Source organism: Bos grunniens, chromosome 14 (assembly GCF_055505025.1).
Source record: "Bos grunniens cultivar Pamir isolate PY7600 chromosome 14, Bosgru_T2T1.0, whole genome shotgun sequence".
Lineage (NCBI taxonomy): Eukaryota > Metazoa > Chordata > Mammalia > Artiodactyla > Bovidae > Bos > Bos grunniens.
This window is the reverse complement of record NC_141178.1, coordinates 55528898-55553540: the sequence shown is the minus strand read 5'-3', so window position 1 is coordinate 55553540 and position 24643 is coordinate 55528898. Positions and strand designations below refer to the sequence as shown.

Here is a 24643-nt window from a genome sequence, read left to right as displayed (position 1 = left end):
AAAAAGCAAGCTGTCTGACTTTAGACTGTTAATTAGTCAGTATCATTAAAAACTTCCTAAAAGTATTGCAAAGACTTGCATATTACACACTGAAAAGTGAAGGCGAAAGTCACTCAGTCGTGTCTGACTCTGCAACCCATGGTTTATACAGTCCATGGAATTCTCCAGGCCAGAATACTGGAGTGGTACCCTTTCCCTTCTCCCAACACAGGCATTAAACCCAGGTCTCCCACATTGCAGGAGGGTTCTTTACCAGCTAAGCCATAAGGGAAGCCCAAGAATACTTGGTGTGGGTAGCCTATTCCTTCTCCTGCAGATCTTCCTGACCCAGGAATCAAACCAGGATCTCTTGCACTGCAGGCACATTCTTTACCAACTGAACTATCAGGGAAGCCCATTACATACTGAAGGTGTGAATAACGAAATTATACCAAAGACCCTATTTTAAATAATATATACCCTTTATTCTTCTAATCAGCTCTACAGCATAATATACTGCTTTTCTGAGTTCCAGGTCATTTGCCCAGACCTTCTTTCTATCATCTATTTATCTCTGTTGTGTGTATTTGTTTTGCAGTAAGCAATGGCCTTGGTTTGGCTTCTCTTCTGTCTGGCCACCACCACATAGAATCTGAATGTCCAACCATTTTCCAGGAACAGAAAGAAGAGCCTCTGCTTGTCTATTTCAGTGGCAGCTTGGTGGTAAAAAGACTGTTGAATGGGCCACGATTTCAGCAGACCATCACGTGAATGGGACCAGTCTCTTTTCTTCCCAAACATCAGAAATTAAGCACTTTGAAAGGAGATTCGGCCAAGATGACCCATTTACAGGCTGGACTCAGCCCAGAGACTATAGAGAAAGCACGCCTGGAACTGAATGAAAACCCAGACGTTTTACACCAGGATATCCAGCAAGTCAGAGACATGATCATCACCAGGCCTGACATTGGATTCTTACGCACAGATGATGCCTTCATCCTGAGGTTTCTCCGAGCCAGGAAGTTTCACCAAGCAGATGCCTTCAGACTCCTGGCCCAGTACTTCCAGTACCGCCAGCTAAACCTGGACATGTTCAAAAACTTCAAGGCCGATGATCCTGGCATTAAGAGGGCTCTCATCGATGGGTTCCCTGGAGTGTTGGAAAACCGTGATCACTACGGCAGGAAGATTCTTTTGCTGTTCGCAGCCAATTGGGATCAGAGTAGGTAAATGTAGATAGTGTCTTTATTTGGTTCCTCTGTTTCATAAGCATTGTCACTGCATGTTTGGGGCTACAAGCCTTTATGGATAATGGGCTTTTATTTAAACATATATATTCTCTACATCCAGCTTCTTAGATGGTGCCAGTGGTAAAGAACCTGACTGCTGATACAGGAAACATTAACATATGTGGGTTCAATCCATGGGTCAGAAAGATCCCTTGGAAGAGGGCATGGCAACCCATTCCAGTATTCTTGCCTGGAGAATCCCACAGACAGCAGAGCCTGTCAGGCTACAGTCCATAGAGTCGCACAGAGTCAGGCATGACTGAAGCTACTTAGCAAGCACGCATGCACTCTTTATCTTCATCCACAAAGAAAATTTCAAGGCCACGGGTCTTTCACTGACATCAGAAGGTGATTCCAGTTCCACAGCAATGTTTAGGAACACAAGTTAGAATTGTAGAGACCTCAGAAGTTATTCTATTCATCAAAGGGGGCCATATATTTTCATAAAACTGGAATCTGGTCTTTTAGAAGATCCATATAGTCTGTCTTTCATGTTCTCATCTGTAACAACAACAGAAGTGGATTCAGTAGATGGCTTTAAATCAAGTATTTTCAACACATGAAATAATTCCTTGGACCCTGTCTATGAGTTTAATATCTGACATTTTTTTCTGTATGCCAGACCTTTCTACCCAAATGCCTCTGAGCATTTCTCCTGAAAGTCCCATAAAGAACTACAAACTCAACACGTCCCAAACTGAGTGCATCATCTTTCCCGCTCTCCAATCCATCCATCCAGTCTCTTGAGCCAGAAATCTGAGTGTCTCCCTGGACGGCTCCCTGCCATTTCTCCTCACATTTCATTAATTGCTGAGTCCTTCTCCTTTCTTTTTAAAACCGGCTCTTGTTTCTCTTGGCTCCCATGGCTACTGCCCTAGTGTAAGTTCTCGTTTCTCACGTGCATCATTCAGACAGCCTTCTGACAGGCTCCGTGCCTCTGGTCCAGTCTCTTCTGAGCCATTTTAGTCTTTATAATCATCAGATTAACCCTCCCAAAATTCTACTATGTCACTCCTCTCATTAAAATTCTTCAATGACCTGCAAGTCTTCAAGGTAAAATAAAGCCCTTTACAATTCATCTTCTTCACCTCCTGCTCTGCTTTACCCTCTGCTCTTTTTCATGGTCTCTGGTCCAGCTGGTTGAAAGTATAAGCTTGCCTTATATACTAATAATTGTACTATTAGTATTAGTCACCGCCTCTGGACTCACTCCACCAGAGACTTAAAGGAGGGATCAACATTTCGTATGCCAAGTCCAATCAACTTGGACATAACCTGCCCACTGTCTCATACCTATCTCTAGTGTTCTTCTGGAAGGTAGTCTTCATCAACGTCCATCCCAACCCTATTTCAGTGAGGTGTCTTCTTCTGCTCACGTATTTCCACTCAAGTATTTACAACAGCAGTTTAAGAACCACTGTTATTATAGCTGATATTTTTGAACACATATAATCTCATTTAATCCACCCAAGAACTTTTCATGATGGTATTCCTATGATCCCAATTTTACATTTGATGATGCAGGGTTTTGCCAAGTTAAGCAACTCATTCCTTGTCACACACTAGTGAGATACAGAATGGGGGTTGACTTGAGAGCGAGTTCTCTTATCTTGGCTTTATTATAATTGCAGGCCTACGTGTGTGTTCTTTCTTACTCCTCCCAAGACTGCAGTTTCCTTGAGGGCAACAGACTGCACCTTTTTCCTGTTTATCTCTTGGGTGCATAGTCCAATAGGCAATAAATGTTGAATTAGAAAGGATGTATGGATTAATCTCCAAAACTTCTCCTGTGACTTGAGCTCTCACAGGGGTATCATACTGAAATTATGGTACTTGGGGAAACACAGGTTTAACTTTCAAAATATACCAAAGAGTCCCTCACCCAAATGTAATTAAAAGAAATTTCTAGGGTGCTGTTTAGTGCCTCATATGACTAGGCTTCACCCTAAAGATAATGATTAGCGTAGGACACCTTAGCAAGCCCACTGACTGTTTTCTGGTTGAAAAATTGGAATAGGGCAAGCTAGATGGTGAAGGACAGGGAAACCTGGCATTCTGCAGTCCATGGGGTTGCAGAGTCAGACGCGACTGAGTGACTAAACAACAACGAACCCTGAAAAGGTACTGGAATGTTTTAATACTATCAGTCTATATACAGACTGTTCAGATCTGCACCTCAGCCCAGGAGGCCCTGCTATGTCTCTGCTCTGTTATCCCGTAAGTGTTAAGGATGAGCCTCTCCTTATAGTGCTGTACCGATGAGAAAGATTTCCAGGTCTTTTTTTTTCCCATATGCTAACTTGCCATCTGTATATATTTTATTGTGAAGGATCTGTTAATGAATTTGGTCCATTTTCTTTTTTCTTTTAAATTGATGAACCTATTTGCAGGGCAGGAATAGAAATGAAGATGTAGAGAATGGGCTTGGGGGCACAGCAGAGGAAGGAGAGGATGGGACAGATTGGGAAGTTGGGATTGACCTGTATACACCACCATGTGGAATGATAGCTAACGGGAAGCCGCTGTGGAGCACAGGGAGCCCAGCCGGATGTCCGCCACAACCCAGTGGGGCGGCAGGCAGGTGGGGGTGGGAGGGAGGCTTAAGAGGGAGCAGACATATGTACACTCATGGCTGATCCGTGTTGTCATGTGTCAGAAACCGACACAACGTTGTAAAGCAATTATCTTCCGGTTAAAGATTTCCAGGTCTTCACATTCACTCAGACATCATTCACTCGACAAACATTTGATGAGTGTAGACTTGGTGCCGGAGTGTGGGTTAAGTCACGGAGGACATGACGAAAAGGCAAGGTCCCTCCCAGCAAACAGTCCTTTGGGCACCCACTGTCCAGTAATGATGCAAACATAGGGATGGCTGACCCCTACCACAGGAGAATTCCCTCTGAGACATAAGCCATCCACAGAGGACGGGAGCCCTAGTTTTACTAGCAGGAACAGCTGTCCTCTCGGAAAGGACACACGAACATTTTGGATTTTGAAACAGTAAAATCTGATGACTCTGGAGAATGATCGTGCTGACTTCATCGGTGCGTAGTTGTCATACGTGTTCGAGAACTTCCGTCTGCTAAGACACGTGACACACAGAACACCAGTAAGCGATGATTTACACATGAAGAGACCATCACCATAGAGTATCTTGTTTTCTGTTAGTCTTTGGTCCATACGTATCTCCAAATGTGGTGTTAAGAAGCAAGAAGAAACAAGTCTCCAAGGGAGTCATTCTCATCTTTATGATTTGATAACCTTGAACGAGGTACTTCATGTCTCTTCTCCTCAGTTTCCTCAGGTGTAAGATGAAGAGCGTAAACTAGGTAATCTCTGAAACACCTTCCATCTCTAATGGTTCATGAATGTGAAGCTCATTCAGCCTGATCCTATGGATGGAGAGGGATTTTAAAATTCACTTTATAGGTTTCTGATTCACGAGGTTCTTTGAAGTAATCTCTCTCTCTCTCACATACACGTACACACATACTCACTCTTACTTCCACCCCTCCTCTCTTCCTCCACCAAAGGCTGGGTCTACTTGAAGCAGCTTTATTTTTAACTTTTTATTTCATACTGGAGTATAGCTGATTAACAATGTTGTGATAGTTTCAGGCGTACAGCAAAGGGACTCAGCCATATATATGCATGTATCCATTATCACTCCCCTCCTATCCAGGCTAGAGGCAGTTTTTTTTTTTTTTTAATTTAATTGTAGAATACTGTTTGTTCCAAACCATTTTGGCTTTTACAAGAAGGTGAAAGGTTAAGGCTATCCCACTGACAGCCACAGATGATCAGAAGCAAACAAACCTCAGTCTGAACAAGGATACTGTCATGCGATTTACTGGTCATATGACCTGGGTGGGACAATTAACCTCTCTGTTTTCTGACTCTGTTTTCTCACCTGGAAGGTGGGGATGATAAGCAAGGTTATTTAATAATGTAGCTGAGAAGACTGAATGAAATAATGCATTTAAGGTACATAGCTCATTGCATGGTACATGGTAAGCACTCAGTGATACTAAAAGTATTAACATGAATACTATAATGGGCTTATAGTATTCAGTGGTAAAGAATCCACCTACCAATGCAAGAGACTCAAGTTCAATCCCTGGGTCAGCAAGATCCCCTGGAGGAGGAAATGGAAACCCACTCCAGTATGCTTGCCTGGGAAATCCCATGGACAGAGAAGCTGCAGTCCATGGGGTTGCAAAGAGTTGGACATGACTTGGCAACTAAACAACAGCGTCAAATAAAAATAATATAGCACAGATGGTAAATAAATTGAAACCAGAGACAAGAGTATGATATTTGAAGATGGAAGTGGGCTGATGAATCTATCTGCCCCTTGCTGTCTTCAGCACTTGTCAGCTTTCTCCCCAGACATGTTCCCCATCACACAGACGTAGCCTAACAGAGCCCTGGAGGCCTGAAGAGTTGGTGTAGCTTTTCAAAATGATTGCTTGACTCTCTCGGGGAGCCTGAGACAACTGGAAAGCTATTTGAATGTCTCATATGAAAGGTTTACTGAGATTAAAACTGTTATTAATATTTATTAAAACTATGTAAATCTCATTCATCTAGACCCTGGACAGCCTGAGCGAGAACACAGACTGGTGAGTGACGGGGAGTGCTGTCCAGCAGGGGCATGTGCAGAGCCGAGTATGCACACAGAGGCCCAGGAGTCTCTGGGCTCCCAGCGCATCCACCAGCCTCCTCCAGAAACGGGGTCTTGGCAGGAGCTTCTAGACTTCGGTCTTTTCTGAGGCAGCCAGGCTGAATGGAAATGAGCCATATTAAATCAGCACCCACCTATCCATTTGGGCTTCCCAGGTGGAGTAGTGGTAAAGATTTCGCCTGCCTATCCAAAAGACACAAGAGTTGTGGGTTCCATCCCTGGGTCAGAAAGATCCCCTGGAGAAGGAAATGGCAACCCACTCCAGTATTCTTGCCTGGAGAATCCCATGGACAGAGGAGCCTGGCGGGCTACAGACCATGGGGTTACAAAGAGTTGGACATGACGCACTAGGTTGCACTGCCTACTAATTCATGGAAGGAACCCGGCACCTCTGCAGTCAGCAGAGTGTACATTTCAGCTCACTGGCCCAGTGTGTAACAGAAGTCTCAGGGGCCACTCTTGCTCAATGAGCCTTTTGATCTTTCTCACCCAAACTCCCATCAGTATCAGCAAGAATTCACAGCTTTTCCCTTAAGGGCTGATAAAAAAGAAATCTCCATCTTGTTTCTCTCTGAGTTGCATACTTACATGGGGGCCACACACTCTGATGTGCCCAGGAATGCCATTCCCATGGAGGGGAAGATGTGAGCACTGAGGAACCATGTCTGGTTTTTTTTTTGGATTTTGCTCAGTTAAAAAAAAAAGAGTTAAATTTGGCTAAGCTATTTTGGGGCTTCCCTGGTGGTTCAGATGATAAAGAATCCACCTGCAATGCAAGAGACCTGGGTTCCATCCCTGGGTCAAGAAGATCCTCTGGAGAAGGAAATGGCTATCCACTCCAGTATTCTTGCCTGGAGAATCCCATGGCCAGAGGAGCCTGGTAGGCTACAGTCCATGGAGTCCCATAGAGCAGAATTGGGTATACTATCTGGCATGAGGAGCTGTTGCAAGGATTAACCCCAATTGCTGCCGTTGATAGGGTCCAAGAGGCAGAATAAGATAATGATTAAATGCACAGACTTGGAAGCCAGATGGCCAGCTTCAAATCCCAGCCCCCTTCCAACCAGCCCTATGATCCTGAGCAAGTTGATTAAACTCTTATTAACCTCAGTTTCTCACCTGAGATGACCATGATCATAGACTAACATTAGTTGGTAGTCAATAAATAGGCTTCCCTGGTGTCTCTGATGGCAAAGAATCTGCCTGCAATGTGGGAGTCCCCAGGTCTGGTGCTAAAGAACCTGTCTGCCAATGCAGGAGACATAGGAGATGTGGATTTGATCTTTGGGTGGGGAAGAGCCCCTGGAGGAGGGCATGGCAACCCACTCCAGTATTCTTCCCTAGAGAGTTCCAATGGATGGAGCCTGGTGGGCTACAGTTCATAGGGTCATACAGAGTTGGACATAACTGAAGTGACTTAGTATGCACACAAGCAGAGTCAATAAATGGCAGTTGTTTCTTAAGAAAGAACCCCAAATCAGGTAGAGATGTAGGATACTGCCCACAGGATGTTCTAAGGGTGGCAGAATTTGATGCCATGACTAACTTCCCTCCACCTGAAAAGTACAGACAATAGGCTGAGACTCCAAGACACCCTGCTCCAGAGTCCTACACAGTAGCTCAATTGTGGCTGGGAGGCTCTGAGAAGTCACCTGTCCTTTTATTATGCTTATTATAGTCCATTATGCTTTTTATGATTATTATAGTCTCAGGATATCAGAAAAGCACTGGGAACAGGGTGGTTCAGGTAATAAAAGCCTTGCCACAGACTACAGTTGGCTACACTGGTGGCTCAGATGGTAAAGAGTCTGCCTGCAATGCAGAAGACCCAGGGTTTGATCCCTGTGTGGGAAGATCCCCTGGAGAAGGGAATGGCAACCCACTCCAGTATTTTTGCCTAGAAAAATACATAGACAGAGGAGCCTAGCAGGCTACAGTCCATGGGGTTGCAAAGAATTGGACACAACTGAGTGACTAACACTTTCATTTTCATAGATTACGGTAGCACCCATTAGTGCTCTGTAGACAAGCTGGCCCCCAAGTACTTTAGTGGGGGGAGGAAAAACAATCAGAAATGCATTGCAAGTCCAACATAAAATTACACTGGGCATTCTTTTGTCCTTGTATTATTTACAACTAAAAGCTCAAAAATCAGTGGCCAGGTTGAAAAATGAGTTGAAAATTTGGTTCTTTAAGGAGGCTGACACATTGTAAGGAAGAGCCACGTTAGGGTAATTTAGTAGAGAGAAAAGGCAGCTGATGAACAGCTTGATTACTACTTTCAAGTATAGAGAGTTATTATAAGTAGGCAGTGAATCCTGTGGGCTCTCCTTCCCCAACATACAGAACCAGGGACAAAACATCTGCGATGAAGCACAACCATCTGGCTTGAAGACCTGGGAGCCTGAGCCAAGACCTCAGCCCCAGGGCTCGGATCAGGGTGAGGGGCTAGGGTATTTGCCTGAGCACAAAATTGAAGGGGCACCAAAGCACTCATTAATCAGAGTAAATAATATTTAAAAATATATATTTTAGGATCAAAATTCATGCAAACAAAAATTCTTCATGAACAATATGTCAAAACTTTAAAGTAGGCAGGATAGGAATTATTGATTTTTCCCATCCCTTGGGTTCTAGCCTGGCTCCGTATGGCTTTGCCCAGGTCAGTCTGACTTCTCACAGGAAGAGCCTTAAGTTGGCTCCTAGTCAATTACATTACAGTGCATAATACTATATCTCTAGCCCGCCAGGCTCCTGTGCCCATGGAGTTCTCCAGACAAGAATACTGGAATGGATTGCCATTCCCTGCTCCAGGGGATCTTCCGATCCCAGGGATCAAACACAGGTCTCCGGCATTGCAGGCCAATTCTTTACCATCTGAGCCACCAGGGAAGCCCCTTTAAGACTTCAGCTTTCTCAAATGGGAACTGGCAATAACCCTACCCGTCCCCCGTGGTTGCTGTGGGAATTAGTGATAATACAGGTAAAGCACTCGGCACAGTCCTTGACACATCATTAGCATCCAATATATGGAGACAGTTACTGGTACCACTTTCTACTGTAATTAGCTACTTAGTATGCATGTGTGCCTGCTCAGTTGCTTCAGTCACCTCTGACTCTTTGTGACCCCATGGACTGTAGCCCACCAGGCTCCTCTGTCCAAGGGATTCTCCAGGCAAGAATACTGGAGTGTGTTGTTGTTTCATTTTCCAGGGGTTCTTCCTGACCCAGATATTGAACCTGCGTCTCCTGCATTGCAGGTGGATTCTTAACCCCTGAGCCACCTGGGAAGCCCATCTATTTACTGTATGACTTGCTATTGTTTAGTGGGATGGATCCAGGCTTCACTGGCTCTCCCATGCACTCCAGTGACATGCTGAATGGCTACAGTAGTCCGGCTCTGGGCAAATTCCCAAAGGTCCTAAGGAGCCGCCGTTTCCAGAATGGCATCTCACACCAGCCAGTCCCTCCAGGCACGAAATGAAGGGAAGATAGATCTTACTAGGGGACTTGACCTTCCTACTGTCACGGTTCTGGAAACAAGGACACTAACATGTTGACTTTATAATGAAGCAGACAACCAGGAGTCCATCTGCTCTCAGGGCGCAGGCGCTTTTCCACTCACTGCTGTTTTCTGGAGGTGTTCAGCGGCTCCTTGTCCCCTCACACCAGGCAGTAATTGATTTGATGGATACGCTGGTGATTGGGCTCCTTCAAACGTCACGGGTTACTGCTGACCTGTGGTGACCTCAGAAGGGCTGGCATGGCACATGTCCAGACAGCGCTGTGGTGGGAGATGAGCATTAAGGGGGTTTTCTCTTCTGAGTAAAACCCCGAGGCAGTAGGTGGGATACAAGTCTTCAGACTATAAATAAGCCACTTGATGGAGGTTCGCCTTTAGCTTTTGCAAGAGCATCCGAGAGCTTTTTACAAGCAGCAGGTGGTCGGCACCCCATTGGGCTTCGCCATCCTGAGTATAAGAACTTGTGAACAAAAGGGGCCAGATTTCTAACATGTCAGTGCTGAATGCTGGGGAGGGGAGGAGTGTAGTGGAGCCAGGCGCTTGTTATCAGGGCCATGAGAGAGCCCTCCTCTCCAATCTCAAGGCCTGTCAAGAGAGGTTCCAGAAAATGTCTCGCAGTCTGCTCTTTCTATGGAAACATTCCCAGCATCCCTCTGGGAGTGACAGGTTTCCCAGTTGTTGTGACCTTGGGAGTGAGCAAAAATGAACTGAAGAGAAGGAGAGTTATGACAACCACAAAAACAAACGTGTTGAGGCCCACCATGTGGCAGGCAGTGATGCTCTTGCTGCTGCTGCTAAGTCGCTTCAGTCGTGTCCGACTCTGTGCAATCCCATAGATGGCAGCCCACCAGGTTCCCCCGTCCCTGGGATTCTCCAGGCAAGAACACTGGAGTGGGTTGCCATTTCCTTCTCCAATGCATGAAAGTGAAAAGTGAAAGTGAAAAGTGAAAGTGAAGTCACTCAGTCGTGTCCAACTCTTAGCGACCCCATGGACTGCAGCCCACCAGGCTCCTCTGTCCATGGGACTCTCCAGGCAAGAGTACTGGAGTGGGATGCCATTGCCTTCTCCAAGTGATGCTCTTAGGTGATCACTATTCACATCCTTGATTTGCAGGTGACGTGACTGAGACTCAGAGAGGCTAAGTAACCCATCCAAGACCACACAGCTGATAAATGGCTACAACAAGCTGGATCTCAGACCTAACACCATTCTGCACAGCTCACCACTAGGCCCCATTTGCCAAACGTGGGGGTCATTCAGTCATTCTGGGGGGCTCTCATTGAGGTACCAGTATGCAAGCCTCTGCCAGAGTCACTCAGGCCCCAAAGACTTGGAAAGGACCTCATCAATCAACAGGTTGTACTCCAGTCTCACCAAAATCTGGCCAATCAAATGTTGAAGATCCTGTCCAACCTCTAACGTAATTATTTAACCATTGTAACGGTGACAACAAAAACAACTTAAAAAAGCCCAACAGAGGAATCTGGATATTGCTTGGAACATGTCATAGAAAAGTGGTCCTAATATGAGTCTGATTTAAGAGAGTGATGAAGGTTCATCTTTGCTGCTTGTTCCTTCCACTAAGATAAGTGTTCATGTGTCAGCGTTCAGCTGGTGAGAAGAACCCCAGCTCTGCAGTTCCAGTGGTGTGACCCTGGTGAGATACGTACCTCCTCCGACCCTTGGTTTCCTCTCTGGTGATAATTGTGTGTCTTTGATAGAGCCGTGTGAGTTAAATGAGGTGCCAGGCAGGAAGGGGTCTGACACACAGAGAACCCTTTCTTTTTTTCCTTAATTCAGGGGGTTTTCCCACTTGTACCTGACGCAGAGTGTGAAATGCCCAAGATAACAATTTCTCATTCAGTTTAAGGTCTTTATAAAATGGACTACATCTCTTTTATGTGCTTTTAAGAAGCTTCTGATGGGTGTGGAAATGAAGTTAGAAGAGTTTACACGTCTTCCTCAACTTGTTGGATGCGTGTGTGGCTCACCACATGGGTGAGTCAAATAGTTCTTCAAATATTTCCTTTAAATCCTCTCCTTCCACAAGAACTCCTTATCAGACATGCTTCAGCACTCACGCTCTAATTCCTCTCAGTTCAGGGCTCAGCTGCCTTCTGCCCACTGTCAACATCCCCTTCGATCGCACCCAGGCCCTTGAAAGCATGCGTGTTAGAAGCATCTCCTGTATGGATTGGATGGACAGCTGAGCAGTGGGGTCCCTGCTCTGAATTAACACGGCAGCACGTGTCCCTGCCTAACTGGGTGGCTGCTCCTCCAGTAGATGTCAGATGTCACACGGCTCCTGCAACCTTGTGATGCAGGCCAGGCACATTTGCGGCAGGAAGGGACCATCAGAAGCGGGAGAGCAAGCTTTTATTGACAGTGTATCTTTCCAGGCCACCTGCTCCTCCCGAATTCTCACTTATAAGCCCAGGAGTTCAAAAGACATGACACTCATTACCTTGTAGATAAAAGAGTCTTCTCTAATGGCTAGAAATTCAAGGGTCTAAGAATAAATTCGTCCTTCCCGGAGCATGGCCTGGATGAAGCAGCCAGCCCAGAGAGAGATTCTCTCAATTATTTAACTTGAAATCTTGCTCCGGTGGCCATGTGTCCTGCTCTTCAGAAGGCCAGAGTCAGTACAAGAGGGGATGGGGAGAGGGCGTTTTTAATCACGGTGCTGCCTGCACTGTGAGATTTTCTCATGGGTGTAGCTGACTTTCTGAATGAGTGCCTAAGAACCTATGCGGCTTCTGTTATATGATGTGAAGCTCTTCTGGGCTGTTAGCTACTTTCCCCAGTTCCCAGTCAGCCACGAAGCATCTTTTGATCACTTTACAGAGAGTACACTGTAGAGCTTCGAAAGAAGCCCCCTCAGTCCCTGAGCCCTGAACCTCAACCAGAGGGTCAGCCCCCAGCTCTCCTGCCCTTTAAATACGGTTCCTGGGTAATCACTCCTGAAGGGTGATATTCGAACCTTAAGCAGCTGCTGGAGATGATTAAATGCCTGCACTTCGCTAAGGCTGTAAATCAAGCTCCCAAGCCATTTATTGTGAGTGTACCATAAGCAGTAGAAGTTATTGCTACTATACTGCAAAATATAGCATCAGACAGGAAAATAAAGAGAGGGTACATTTTGTTGTGAGGGTTTTAAAGTGATTTTTTTTTTCTTTGCACATTCTCTGTTTCTCTTCTCTTTGCCTCTATTTCTTCCCTGGCTCTAATACTTCTGCAGGGTGTCTCTGAATCTAATTTCAAATATGGCACTCCTGCAAACAACAGCCAGCGTCTTCCTGGTTGAGAGTGTGTTGGTATTAGTGATGCTTCCAGGCATTGGGCATGTCCTGTGCCACACTGTGAATTTAATCCTCACAACAGTTTATGGCAGAGAATTATTATCTTCACTTTAAATAGAGGGTTTTTAATCGAGGCAAAATCACAAGGCTGGTTGGTGAGTATCTCTCTGTCTCCTTCTTTACAATTCCTGGCTATGTCTAGAGTCTGCTATTGGGGATTGTTGTCACCTAATCTCTGATCGCACACAAATTCCCTGCTCAGGAATCCTTAAGGGATCCTTAGAAAGCTGTGTCAGTCTCTCTTAAAAAAAAATTGTTTATTTATTTTTGGCTGTGCTGGGTCTTCGTCCCTGCACGGGCTTTCTCTAGTTGCAGAGAGCAGGGGCTGCTCTCTAGCTGTGGTGCACAGGCTTCTCACTGCTGTGGTTTCTCTTGTTGAAAAGCATGGGCTCTAGGGCAAGGAGCTCAGTAGTTGCAGCTCCTGGGCTCCAGAGCACAGGCTCAATAGTTATGGCCCACGAGTTTAGTTGCTCTGAGGCGTTTGGGATCTTCCCAGATTACAGATTGAACCCATGTCTCCTTGCAAGGGCAGGGGGATTCTCTACCACTGAACCACCAGGGAAGCCCCTATGTCAGTCTCTTTGCCACACATTTTGCCACAGAAAACCTTAAGAATTTGGCATGACTTTCCTTACTCAAAGGACCTCTTCCGTCAGAGCCAGACTTCTCCCAGTCTTTCCCTCTCCCCACTCATCAAACCTCTTTCCCACCTCTAGTTACCTGGTTTCTACTATTCAGTTTTCATTACCACAGTGAGGTGAGCATGGGCCCTTCATGAGTACTGACAAAAGGTATCTAAGCCAACTTGGAAGCTGGGGCCTCAGAAAAATTTTCCTGGAGGCATTACCTGACTTGAAGGAGAAGTAAGATTGAGCAGGTAGAGGGGAAGAATATGAGGGAGGCTGAGAAAAAAAGAAAGCACCTGGGCAGGGATCTGGGGAAGAGAGAGCTAGCCATGTTGGAAGAACCTCTGTCGGTTGCGGTAAGCACAGAATGTAAGAGCTCACACAGAGATAGAGGAGGCTGGGGAGGTAGACAGAGGCCAGGAGTGAAAGGCCTTGCTGCCACAAGGAATCGGGGCTTCATGCTTGAGAGCAGATCAAACCCTACACCCATTTCAAAGCTCCTCTCCATGCTAAGAACTGTGGTGCTAGAGAAGACTCTTGAGAGTCCCTTGGACAGCATGGAGATCACACCAGTCAATTCTAAAGTAAATCAAGCCTGCATATTCATTGGAAGGACTGATGCTTAAGCTGAAGCTCCAATACTTTGGCCATCTGATGTGAAAAGCCCACTCACTGGAAAAGACCCTGATGCTAGGAAAGATTGAGGGCAGGAGGAGAAGGGGAAGACAGAGGATGAGATGGTTGGATGGCATCACTGAATCAATGGACCTGAGTGAGCAAATTCCGGGAGACGGTGAAGGACAGGGAAGTCTGGCATGCTGCAATCCATGGGGTCACAAAGAGTTGAATATGACTGAGCAGCTGAACAACAACAACTCCACACTAAGAAGCTTTGCCCCTAGCTGGGGCAGCTCTGATGTCTTCCTTTTCTTCCCTGGATGCCTGTCACACTAATCTTCTCTACCGAATGCTTTGTCATGTTCCAGGAAGCTCCTGGAGGCAGGACGCTGGGTGTTATTCTCTTTGGTATCCACAGGTACAGAGTAGGGCTCAACAGCATCCTCTTGGCTAACTGGTGGGGAGAAGTTTCAAACAGTGGAAAGTCCAAAGGGGAGAAGCTCTTTGTAGACTCTCCTTAATGATAATATTCCTGTTAAGGGGGCCAAAGTTGTGTGCAGTTGAACTTGACAATGAAGGAGGAAGAGTCAAGGATGCTCTGTCTACAGTTTGTCTGGTAATTCTCAGTATTACCAGGTAATTCTCAGTAACAGTGGCAGAGAATGTCCTAGAAGCAGCAGGACAAACAGGGCACTTAATGGGAGTCACTTATGCTGGGGTCTGGGGGGCTCCATCCACTGTGTGATGAGCTGAGGTGCCAGTTTCCTCATCTAACAATGATCAAACCAGTCAATTCTAAAGCAAATCAATCCTGAATATTCACTGGAAGGACTGATGCTTAAGCTGAAGCTCCAATACTTTGGCCACCTGAGGCAAACACACAGCCAACTTATTGGAAAAGACCACAGTGCTGGGAAAGATTGAGGGCAGGAGGAGAAGGGTTGACAGATGATTAGATGGCAACATCTACTCAATAGACATAAGTGTAAGCAAACTTTGGGAGATATTGAAGGATAGGGAAGTGGGGCATGCTGTAGTCCATGGGGTCACAAAGAGTCAGACACGACTGAGTGAATGACAACAGCAAATAATGATGTAGGAGAAGACGGTTTCCATTGTTTTCTCCCCATTCTAAATTCTGTATTCTATGTTTGTCATTGTGCCTAAAACCAAGTTGAGGAAAGGTTTCAAGTTACAGAAACCTTCACTGTTCAGGTTGCTTTCTGCCCTGCAGGGCTTATGGAACAGAAATCCAATTCTGGCCTTGTTCTTGGTAAATGGCTTCTTATTTCAACTCCAGGTCCTTTTCATCCTGACAGATTCCGTGGATTATGTTGATCACACATTTCCTCATGAGTTTCTGATGAGTTAATCCATCATGTAATTTTATAACATGCATATTGATTATTCTATCACACCACCACAGCTAGAGTATTTCAGTGTGATATCTGATCTATGAACCACTCGCTGCCCCAGAGTACCAACGCAATGCCTCATTTACTTTAAAGGAAGAGGGTCCCATCCCAGAGAAGTTAAATCTTCAGATAGTTGAGGGTTGCTTTTTTAAAGCCAACTTTAAAATTTTATCTTATTCAGTTGTTAACAAAAAATAAAACAATCTTATAAGGCATTATGAACTCCCTGTGCGCATTCGTGCTCAGTTGCTTCAATCGTGTCCAACTCTTTGCAACCCCATTGACTACAGCCCTCCAGGCTCCTCTTGTCCACAGGATTCTCCAGGCAAGAATACTGGAGTGGGTTGCCATACCCTGCTCCAGCATACATTCCCGACCCAGGGATCGAACCCGTGTCTCCTGTGGCTCCTGCACTGCAGGTGGATTCTTTACCACTGAGCCAGCGGGGAAGCCCTATGTACTCCTTACCCTTGTCAACTATAATGTATTAGTTTTTTAAATGACAAATATAGACTACAAAGAACATAAGCTATTGTGCCCTGGGCTGTGAAATAACTCTTATGTTGAGGATTTGTGGAGGATACGGTCTTTGTTCCCATGCTACATGGCCCATAGTGCCATGCTATGTGCAATTTCTAATCTTTTTTTGTTTGTTTTGCTTCTAGTACCTCTTTCTCCTCTTAGCTATTAATTGACTGCTGTTAGTGGGCTTGCTGCAAAACTCTTTCTCCTAATTTCCCGGGGATTAGGAAGCCAGAAAACGGAGCTGGTTGAATTATATGCTCTCGGTAGAAGATCTGTGGGAAATCCCGAGAAATAAAGTAAATGAGCTGTAGCAGTGCATGAATTTTATAGCATCTCATCTGTGTGCTCAGAAATACAGTTCTGCCTGATGCACCAGCAGGCAGGCATGAAGCACCTTCCACTGCAGATTCTGTTTAGAACTGTGCAAAATGGAAAAACCTGGGAAGTTTTCTTCCAAGGTTTCTCCAACCTTGGATTCATATACTTCATCTCCTCTGATTTATGTGTCCTTCTTCTCTATAATATTTGCCCCAGTCTAACAGAAAGGGACCTATGTTTTCATTTACACTTGGATGAAAACCTTTTTTTACCAAAGTGGTGACTATCCTTTATATTTTTATGTTTAGATTTTCCAAGCTATTAAATGCAAGATTTTGTTTCTCATCCAGAATATCCTGGGACAGTTAGAGCAGCTTAGCTTTCTATGTATCTTTTACTATATCCCAGGTCTTTCCTGAACACCTACTCTGAGGCAATGGGGATCCAAGGAACCATGTCACTGAATCTGTTTCCCAGTGGTCCCCTCACCTGAGCTCCACCCCTTTCTCGCATGTCATATGACCCTGGCTCCACCACAATGACCAAAATATAATTTTTATATTTATGGATTTAAGTTTCGATTTCTTTGGTCCCTTTGGTACCCAGACACCCAGGGATGGCAACAGGAGCACGAGCACTGGCGAGGATCATGAGATCGTAGACACCTAAGCCAGGAAGACACCTGGGAGATGCCTTTGTCCTTGTTTTCTTCAGTGGTCTAAGTAGGCATCCTAGGTTATAGAGTGGTAAAGAACCCCACTGCCAATGCAGGAGACACAAGAAATGAGGGTTCAGTTCCTGGGTCAGGAAGATCCCTTGGAGGAGGGCCTGGCAACCCACTCCAGCTTTCTTGCCTGGAGAATCCCATGGACAGAGGAGCCTGGTGGGTTACAGTCCTTGGGGTCACAAAGACTTGGACATGACTGAAGTGACTTAGCACACACAGAAAGAGACTCTCATTTCTGGATAAAGGGTGCAGCCCAGTCACATTATGAATGGAGCTGTCTCCTGAGATGGGAGGACTTTGTGACCACTGAATAATGTACCACAGAAGCCAGGTTCTGTTAACTTTTTATTCCTTGCAGCACCAAACTGATCATCTATCCTGAATAAGTGCTATGATAGACAGTTGTCCAAGTGGAGGAGGAAAAATAATTGAGGTTAGTAATTCCAAATCTGATGTTCTTTTTAAAATAGACTTGGCATTCAGATACTTTCAAAGGCATTTTTCCCTTATGATTTAGGTGGATTTCACACCCCATAATAAATGTGGCCAGAAAAAATGCTGATTTTATCTTTTAATACTTGAAACCCCTAAGACATGTTCAGTTCAGTTAAAGGATTTTCGATTTGACAACTCTCATGAATACAATATTCAGGCTATCATTAAAAAGTGAGCTGAAGGAGATCTTTCTGTACTGGAGGCAACAATTCACACACATGAATATATCCCACTATATACATCTGTGTGGATGAAAACATTAGATGTAGAGACCATGAGGAAATCCAAAGAAAACCTTTTAAGGAAGAAAGCCAATTTTTTTCTCTTTAGTTAAAAAAAAAAAAGCAGGGGACAGGGAGACGAAGAAGCATCGTTTCTATATATTGCAGTAAATTTCACCTTGAAATAATCAAAATGAGCTTAAATTCCAGCAATTTAAAATATGGTAAAAGTTGAGCATAAATATGTCCTAACAGCACAGTTAGTGTTTCTGTTGTCATGATAATGCTTTACTGTTTAAAATCTGAGCCTCTATTTTACATTTCTGCCTATTGGAAGAACAGTGAATGGAAAATTTCCGATCACCTTTAGAATTATTTGTAATATAAATATTTTATCTCTTTAAAATTAAAACTATGTATTATCCACTTTCTCAGAGCACTGCATTTATTTGTTCCTCAATATTTAAGCTAAATTACATCACAATGAAATTGTAATTCCAATGCCAACAATGACTTAAAAGTTTCGACTTTTCTGTATGATTTTATTTCTATGTGCACACGGGAAAGAAATGTTTTTCAGATACTTCTGAAGATATTTTTCACTCCCTTATTTTTAAAAAAATGCTTAATATCGGAGCATAGTTGATTAACAATGTTGTGCTAGTTTCAGGTAAGCAGTGATTCAGTTATACATGTATCTACTCTTTTTCAAAGATTTTTTTTTCCTATTTGGGTTATCACCGAATACTGAGCAGAGTTCCCTGTGCTATACAGTAGGTCCTTGCTGGTTATCTGTTTTAGATACAGCGGTGTATGCATGTCAATCCCAAACTCCCAAGCTATCTCTACCCCTACCCTCCTACTCTTCCCTCCTGGTAAACATAGGTTTGTTCTTTAAGTCTGTGAAACTGTGTTTTGTAAATAAGTTCATTTGTATCATTTTTTAAGATCCCACATATAAGTGATACCATATATTTGTCTTTCTCTGTCTGACTTATTTCACTTAATATGAGAATCTCTAGGTCCATCCATATTGCTGCAAATGGCTATTACTTCATTCTATTTTTAATGACTAATAGTCCACTGTATATATGTACCACATCTTCTTTATCCATTCATCTGTGGATGGACATTCAGGTTGCTTCCATGTCTTGGCCATTGTAAACAGCACTGCAAGGAACATTGGGGTGCATGTCTCCTTTCGAACCATGTTTTTCTCTGCATGTATGCCCAGGAGTGGGATTGCAGGATCGTGTGTGTGTGTGTGTGTGTGTGTGTGCGTGTGCTTGTGTGTGCGCATGTGTATTAAGTTTCCCAGTCATGTCTGACTCTCTGTGACCCCATGGTCTGTACCCCGCCAGGCTCCTTATTCATGGGATTGTCCAGACAAGAACACTGGAGGGGCTGAATCCTCTGAATCTGCCTTGGATGAATTGCTCAGTGTCTCTCACTTGTGTTTTCATGTTTTCCCACTTCTGTTGGTTGTCTCTCAGCAGGAGATAAGTCTCCAGGAAACAAAGATTTGTCTTTGATTATTAACTCCCCTCTCTCCTCACCCTCACTCCCTGAACATTCACTAACTCAGAGGCATGTTATAAGGAATAAATTAAGGCAATAAAATAAATGAAAGATGATCCATGAAGGTTTTGCAAAATGGTGCAGTGTGTCTAAAATGGCATTTTCATTATTATGCCTGCAAGTCAAACCTGTGCATTCTTTTACTTTATTCTAAGAAATGTTGAGTTTCTCTCCCTTTTGATGTTTCTAGATTTTCTCTCCATTTTTCCTCATTCATATTCCCCCAGTATTTCCTTCTAATGATCTTTTTTATTTTATTTTATCAAAGTAATAATGTAAACAGTTTCAAATGCCAAATTTTAATTAGCCTTGAACAGTAGGCAGCATCTCCCTACTTCTTCTTATCTAATTCCCTTGTACAGAAGCAAAGGTTTTCAATCATTTTAACCTATCTTCCAGTATATACTTGCATATTTTTAACTGACATGCATACACTGCTATTTGTTTATTATTTTAGTGTAAGTTACTATTTTGTTATTCTACTGAGAAAGTTTAACCTAATCTGCACATTCTTTCTCTTGTTTCCCAATCTCTTAAAATAGTTAAAAAACACAATGAGGGACTAAATGAATACCTAGTGTTTATATTATTGTAACTGTATAAATGGGCTTCCCTGACAGCTTAGTGGGTAAAAAATCATCTACAGTGCAGGAGACACAGGAGACTTGGGTTCAACCCCAGGGTCAGGAAGATCTCCCAGGAGGAAATGGCAACCCACTCCTGTATCCCAGAGAGAGGGGCCTGGAGGGCTACAGTGAGTCCGACTCACAAAGAGTTGGACACGACTGAGCTAAGTAAGTAGCATTCATAACTATATAAATAATAATCCTAGCTATTAATTTTCTCTAGGCCAGATTACTGGAGTGGGTAGCCTTTCCCTTCTCTAGGGGAATCTTCCCAACCAGGCTCTCCTGCATTGCAGGTGGATTCTTTGCCAGTAGAGCTATCAGGGAAGCCTCCAGTATTCATAACTATATAAATAATATTCCTAGCTATTAATATATAAATAGTATTATATAGTTATGTAAATAGATTCAAGACTATTTAAATAGTATTCATAGATAAGCCACATTAAAAAATAATTATAATTAAAATGTTTTTTTAACAGTAAAAAACTGTGATGACATTTCCTTCCTTATACAACATTCTGCTATCGGCTAAGGCGCTAATAACTTTTGTAAGAGATTACTTGATATTCTATGTATCTAACATGGCCCTTTGCCCCGGCAATGAGCCTTAGACCCTAGCTTTCCTCCATCCTTGCCCCTCTATGTCATGTGATCCCTTGGCCAAGGGAGCCAAGGGGACAGGGACATGCCCACCAGGATGCTGTGCTTCCCTGCCCTCCTAGACCTGGCTTCTGAACCCTGGACTCCAGAATTTCCTGCCCAGATGGTCCCAGGCACTTTCAGGTCCTGATGGTCTTACTGTGTGCACACTCCAAGGCCAAGGACAGATGAAGGAGCAGGTGTATAGCATCCACAGGCTTATGCAAGACCTCTTGTGATAAAGGGTAGGGCTAGGGGTGGGCTGGGGACTGAAAGCAGGTAAAGAATCAGGCTGCAGTGCAGCAGGCCCGGCTTTGACTCCTGGGTTGGGAAGACTCCCTGGAGAAGGGAATGGCACACCAGGCCAGTATTCTTGCCTGGAGAATTTCATGGACAGAGGAGCCTGGCGGGCCATAGTCCATGGGATCACAAACAGTCAGACATGACTGAGTGACTCACACACACAGGCACATACACCCAAACACACCTAATGGTAGAGGGAAGGGTTGGGGTGGGCTGGGGACTGAAGGCGTCCATCCCTGGCCTCTGTGAGTGCCTGGCAGCAATGTAGCCCCAAGAGATGACTGGACTAAATCTCCTCTCCACTGCTTCAAGCACAGCTGCGAATGCCTCTGCTTTGCTTGGTGGGGAAGCCCTTCCTTTCACGGTCGTCCACCCTGCCAGCCCTGCCGTGTTGTGCCACCATCACCTCTCCTCTCCCACGGGTCAGAACCTCTTTCGTTTCTCCCTTGTGTTTGTCTCTGCTCTCTTCTGGATCCCATGTTGTCTTCTTTCTCAGTTTATTTCATTGTTTGTTTGTTTGTTTGTTTGTTTGTTTTGAGAGGGTTTATGGGAGATACACTGGAAGTTGAAAAAGGTTTTATTTCATCCTCACAATAAGTTTGGTATCAAATCTGTTTTGATAGATTTGATACCAAATCTATTGAAACAGGTTGGAAACTGTTTACCTGTAGAATTTTGGAGATTTTGCTTTGTTGTCTTTAAGCTTCCAATATTGCTGTGAAATCCAGTGATACTTGAATCCTTAGTGCTGCACATGGAGTTTATTTCTTCTCTCAGGAGCCATTCTTGGTGTTCTGTCATTTCACATTGATGGCCCTGGTCTGGGTCTTTTCATTTACTCAGCTGAACATTCCATGAGCCCATTCAATCTGTAAATTCAGATGCTTAAGTCCAGGGAAACGTTCTTACTTCATTATTAACTGTTTCTTGTTAAATCGCCTCCTCCATTTTCTCTAATTATTATTTATGTAACTCCTATCATTTGAATGTTTGAGTTACAAGATTTAATTTCTTTTTTACTCTTTTCTTCCACTCTCTAAATTTGTTTTTTGTGGTTTCTTTTTTGTTTTTGTTTTTAAGATTTTCTTGTTATGACCTTCTCAAACTTCTCTGCATCTTTCACCCATGATATCACATTTTTCCTTTCTAAGAGTGCTCTTGTGTTGTGTTAATAACAGCTTACTCTTTTTTCCCATCAGTTCAATCAGTTCAGTTCCATCGCTCAGTCGTGTCCGATTCTTTGCGACACCACGGACTACAGCATACCAGACCTCCCAGTCCATCACCAACTCCTGGAGTTTACTCAAACTCATGTCCATTGAGTCGGTAATGCCATCCAACCATCTCATACTCGGTCATCCCCTTTTCTTCCCACCTTCAATCTTTCCCAGCATCAGTTCTTCACATCAGGTGAACAAAGTATTGGAGTTTCAGCTTCAGCATCAGTCCTTCCAATGAATATTCAAGACTGATTTCCTTTAGGGTGGACTGGTTTGATCTCCTTGCTGTCCAAGGGACTCTCAAGAGTCTTCTCCAACACCACAGTTCAAAAGCATCAATTCTTTGGTGCTCAGCTTTCTTCACAGTCCAACTCTCACATCCATACATGACTACTGGAAAAACCATAGCCTTGACTAAAAGGACCTCTGTTGGCAAAATAATGTCTCTGCTTTTTAATATGCTGTCTAGGTTGGTCATAGCTTTCCTTCCAAGGAGCAAGCATCTTTTCATGTCATGGCTGCAGTCACCATCTGCAGTGATTTTGGAGCCCCCCAAAATAAAGTCTGTCACTGTTTCCACTGTTTCCCCATCTATTTGCCCATGAAGTGATGGGACTGGATGCCATGATCTTAGTTTTATGAATGTTGAGCTTTAAGCCAACTCTTTCACTTTCATCAAGAGGCTCTTTAGTTCTTCTTCACTTTCTGCCATAAGGATGGTGTCATCTGCATATCTGAGGTTATTGATATTTCTCCCGGCAATCTTGATTCCAGCTTGTGTTTCATCCAGCCCAGCGTTTCTCACGATGTACTCTGCATATAAGTTAAATAAGCAGGGTGACAGTATTTTATCTCTCCAGTAATATTAGTTCTAATACTTCTTGCATTTTCTTCATCTTTTCTAAGCTAATTTTTTTCCTCACGTGTCCTTGATTCTTGGCTAAGTCCTTCTTAAGTCCTTAACAGTTCCAAATGCCTATGTGAAAGTTCAGCCTGCATGGGAGGGACCTGTGAGCTCCATGGTGGTGTGACGAGGTGGCCAGCTGTCTTTTTCCATGAAGGACTCTCAACTGTCAGTATCTGCAGGTCTTTTTTCTTGCTCAGTGCAGCATCCCCAAAGAGAAGTCTTCCCGATCTTCTGACCAGGGGTGAGGGTGGTGCCAGTCCTCTGGGAGCTGAGTATGGAGAAGGCGGGCAGCTGGTTTTACAGTTTCAGAAACAGCCTTTCACTGAACCCCTGCTTGACCTGCGGCCCGGTCTCAGATGGATGTACTGTCCTGGGGCCTCTCTGTTCCAACTTTCCAAGAACAAACTGTCCTTCTGAGTAGGAATTTAGTATCTAAATGCTTTAAACATATCCATGACTCCCCTGGTTTGAGTCACCTGCCCCAGCCTTCAGAGGAGACTATGTTCTGAGCATTTCAAGGAGTTCGTGGTACAAAATGGAGTTGCTTCTTTCTGGCTTCCTTTTTCTGGTCTGTTACTTCAGCAGTCACTGGTCCATCTGCTTTCCAACCTCCAAAATTTGATAATATCTCTCATCTGCCATCATCTCTCCATATGTCTTCCTTGTTCCCAAGGTTTATTCATTTTTAAAAAATTTCTTTACTCTTATGTAAATAAGGTCTTAAGTGAAGAAGAAGTAAAACATGCTCAATCAGCCACGTTTAACTGGAGGCTCTTGAAGATTTCTTTGATTTTGTTCACATATTTTGTTTGTACTTTCCCGTGAGGATATTATTGACAATGTAGGCACTTAAAATATCTATGAGTTTTCTTAGTCCATTCATTTTTATATGCATTTACTGATTGCATTTTTTACTATACTGCTTAGAAAGCAAAAAAGATTTGAAATATACTTTGAATTAGGGCAAGAATACAGATATGACAAAATCTGAACATTTAATAAGGTATATATCCAGTGACAAGTAGGTAAACATCATAGCAGGAAGTAATTATAATCAGAAAACACCTTTAGAAATTAAAGCCCAATCATCTAGGTGTGACACTTGACAGAGTCCTGTAAAGATCTCAAAGGTAAGAGAAGGTACTGACTTAACAGTGTATGACTAACTGGAGCTTGCAAGAAAAATAAAATAGAAAGGAAACTTTGGGATTAATTATCAATCAAAAACCTTAAGTTTCAAAACTAGTAAAAGCAATGACAGTTTAAAATGTTTACCAAGTGCTTACTGTGTGAGAATAAATATATTGTCAAATAGAAAAACAATCTGGGGACTTCGCTGGTGGTCCGGTGATTAAGAATCCGCCTTGCAATGCAGGGTGCTTGGATTTGATCCCTTGTTGTTGTTCAGTTGCTAAGTCTGACTCTTTTCGACCCCATGGACTGCAGCACGCCAGGCTTCCCTGTCCTTCACTATCTCCTGGAGCTTGCTCAAATTCATATCCACTGAGTCAGTGGTGTCATCCAACCATCTCATCCTCTGTGGCCCCCTTCTCCTCTTGCCCTCAGTCTTTCCCAGCATCAGAG

General features: G+C 43.8%; 1 protein-coding gene across 1 annotated transcript in view; it reads left to right on the top strand.

Moving 5' to 3' along the window:
• The first annotated feature begins 601 nt into the window (after positions 1-601).
• The window catches only part of CLVS1 (clavesin 1), a 157710-nt gene continuing 133668 nt past the window's right edge, over positions 602-24643 (top strand). Inside the window, exon 1 of the mRNA XM_086336874.1 lies at positions 602-1205. Coding sequence (XP_086193000.1) covers positions 751-1205 — 455 coding nt within the window. The 5' untranslated portion in view covers positions 602-750. The remainder of the gene's footprint in view (positions 1206-24643) is intronic.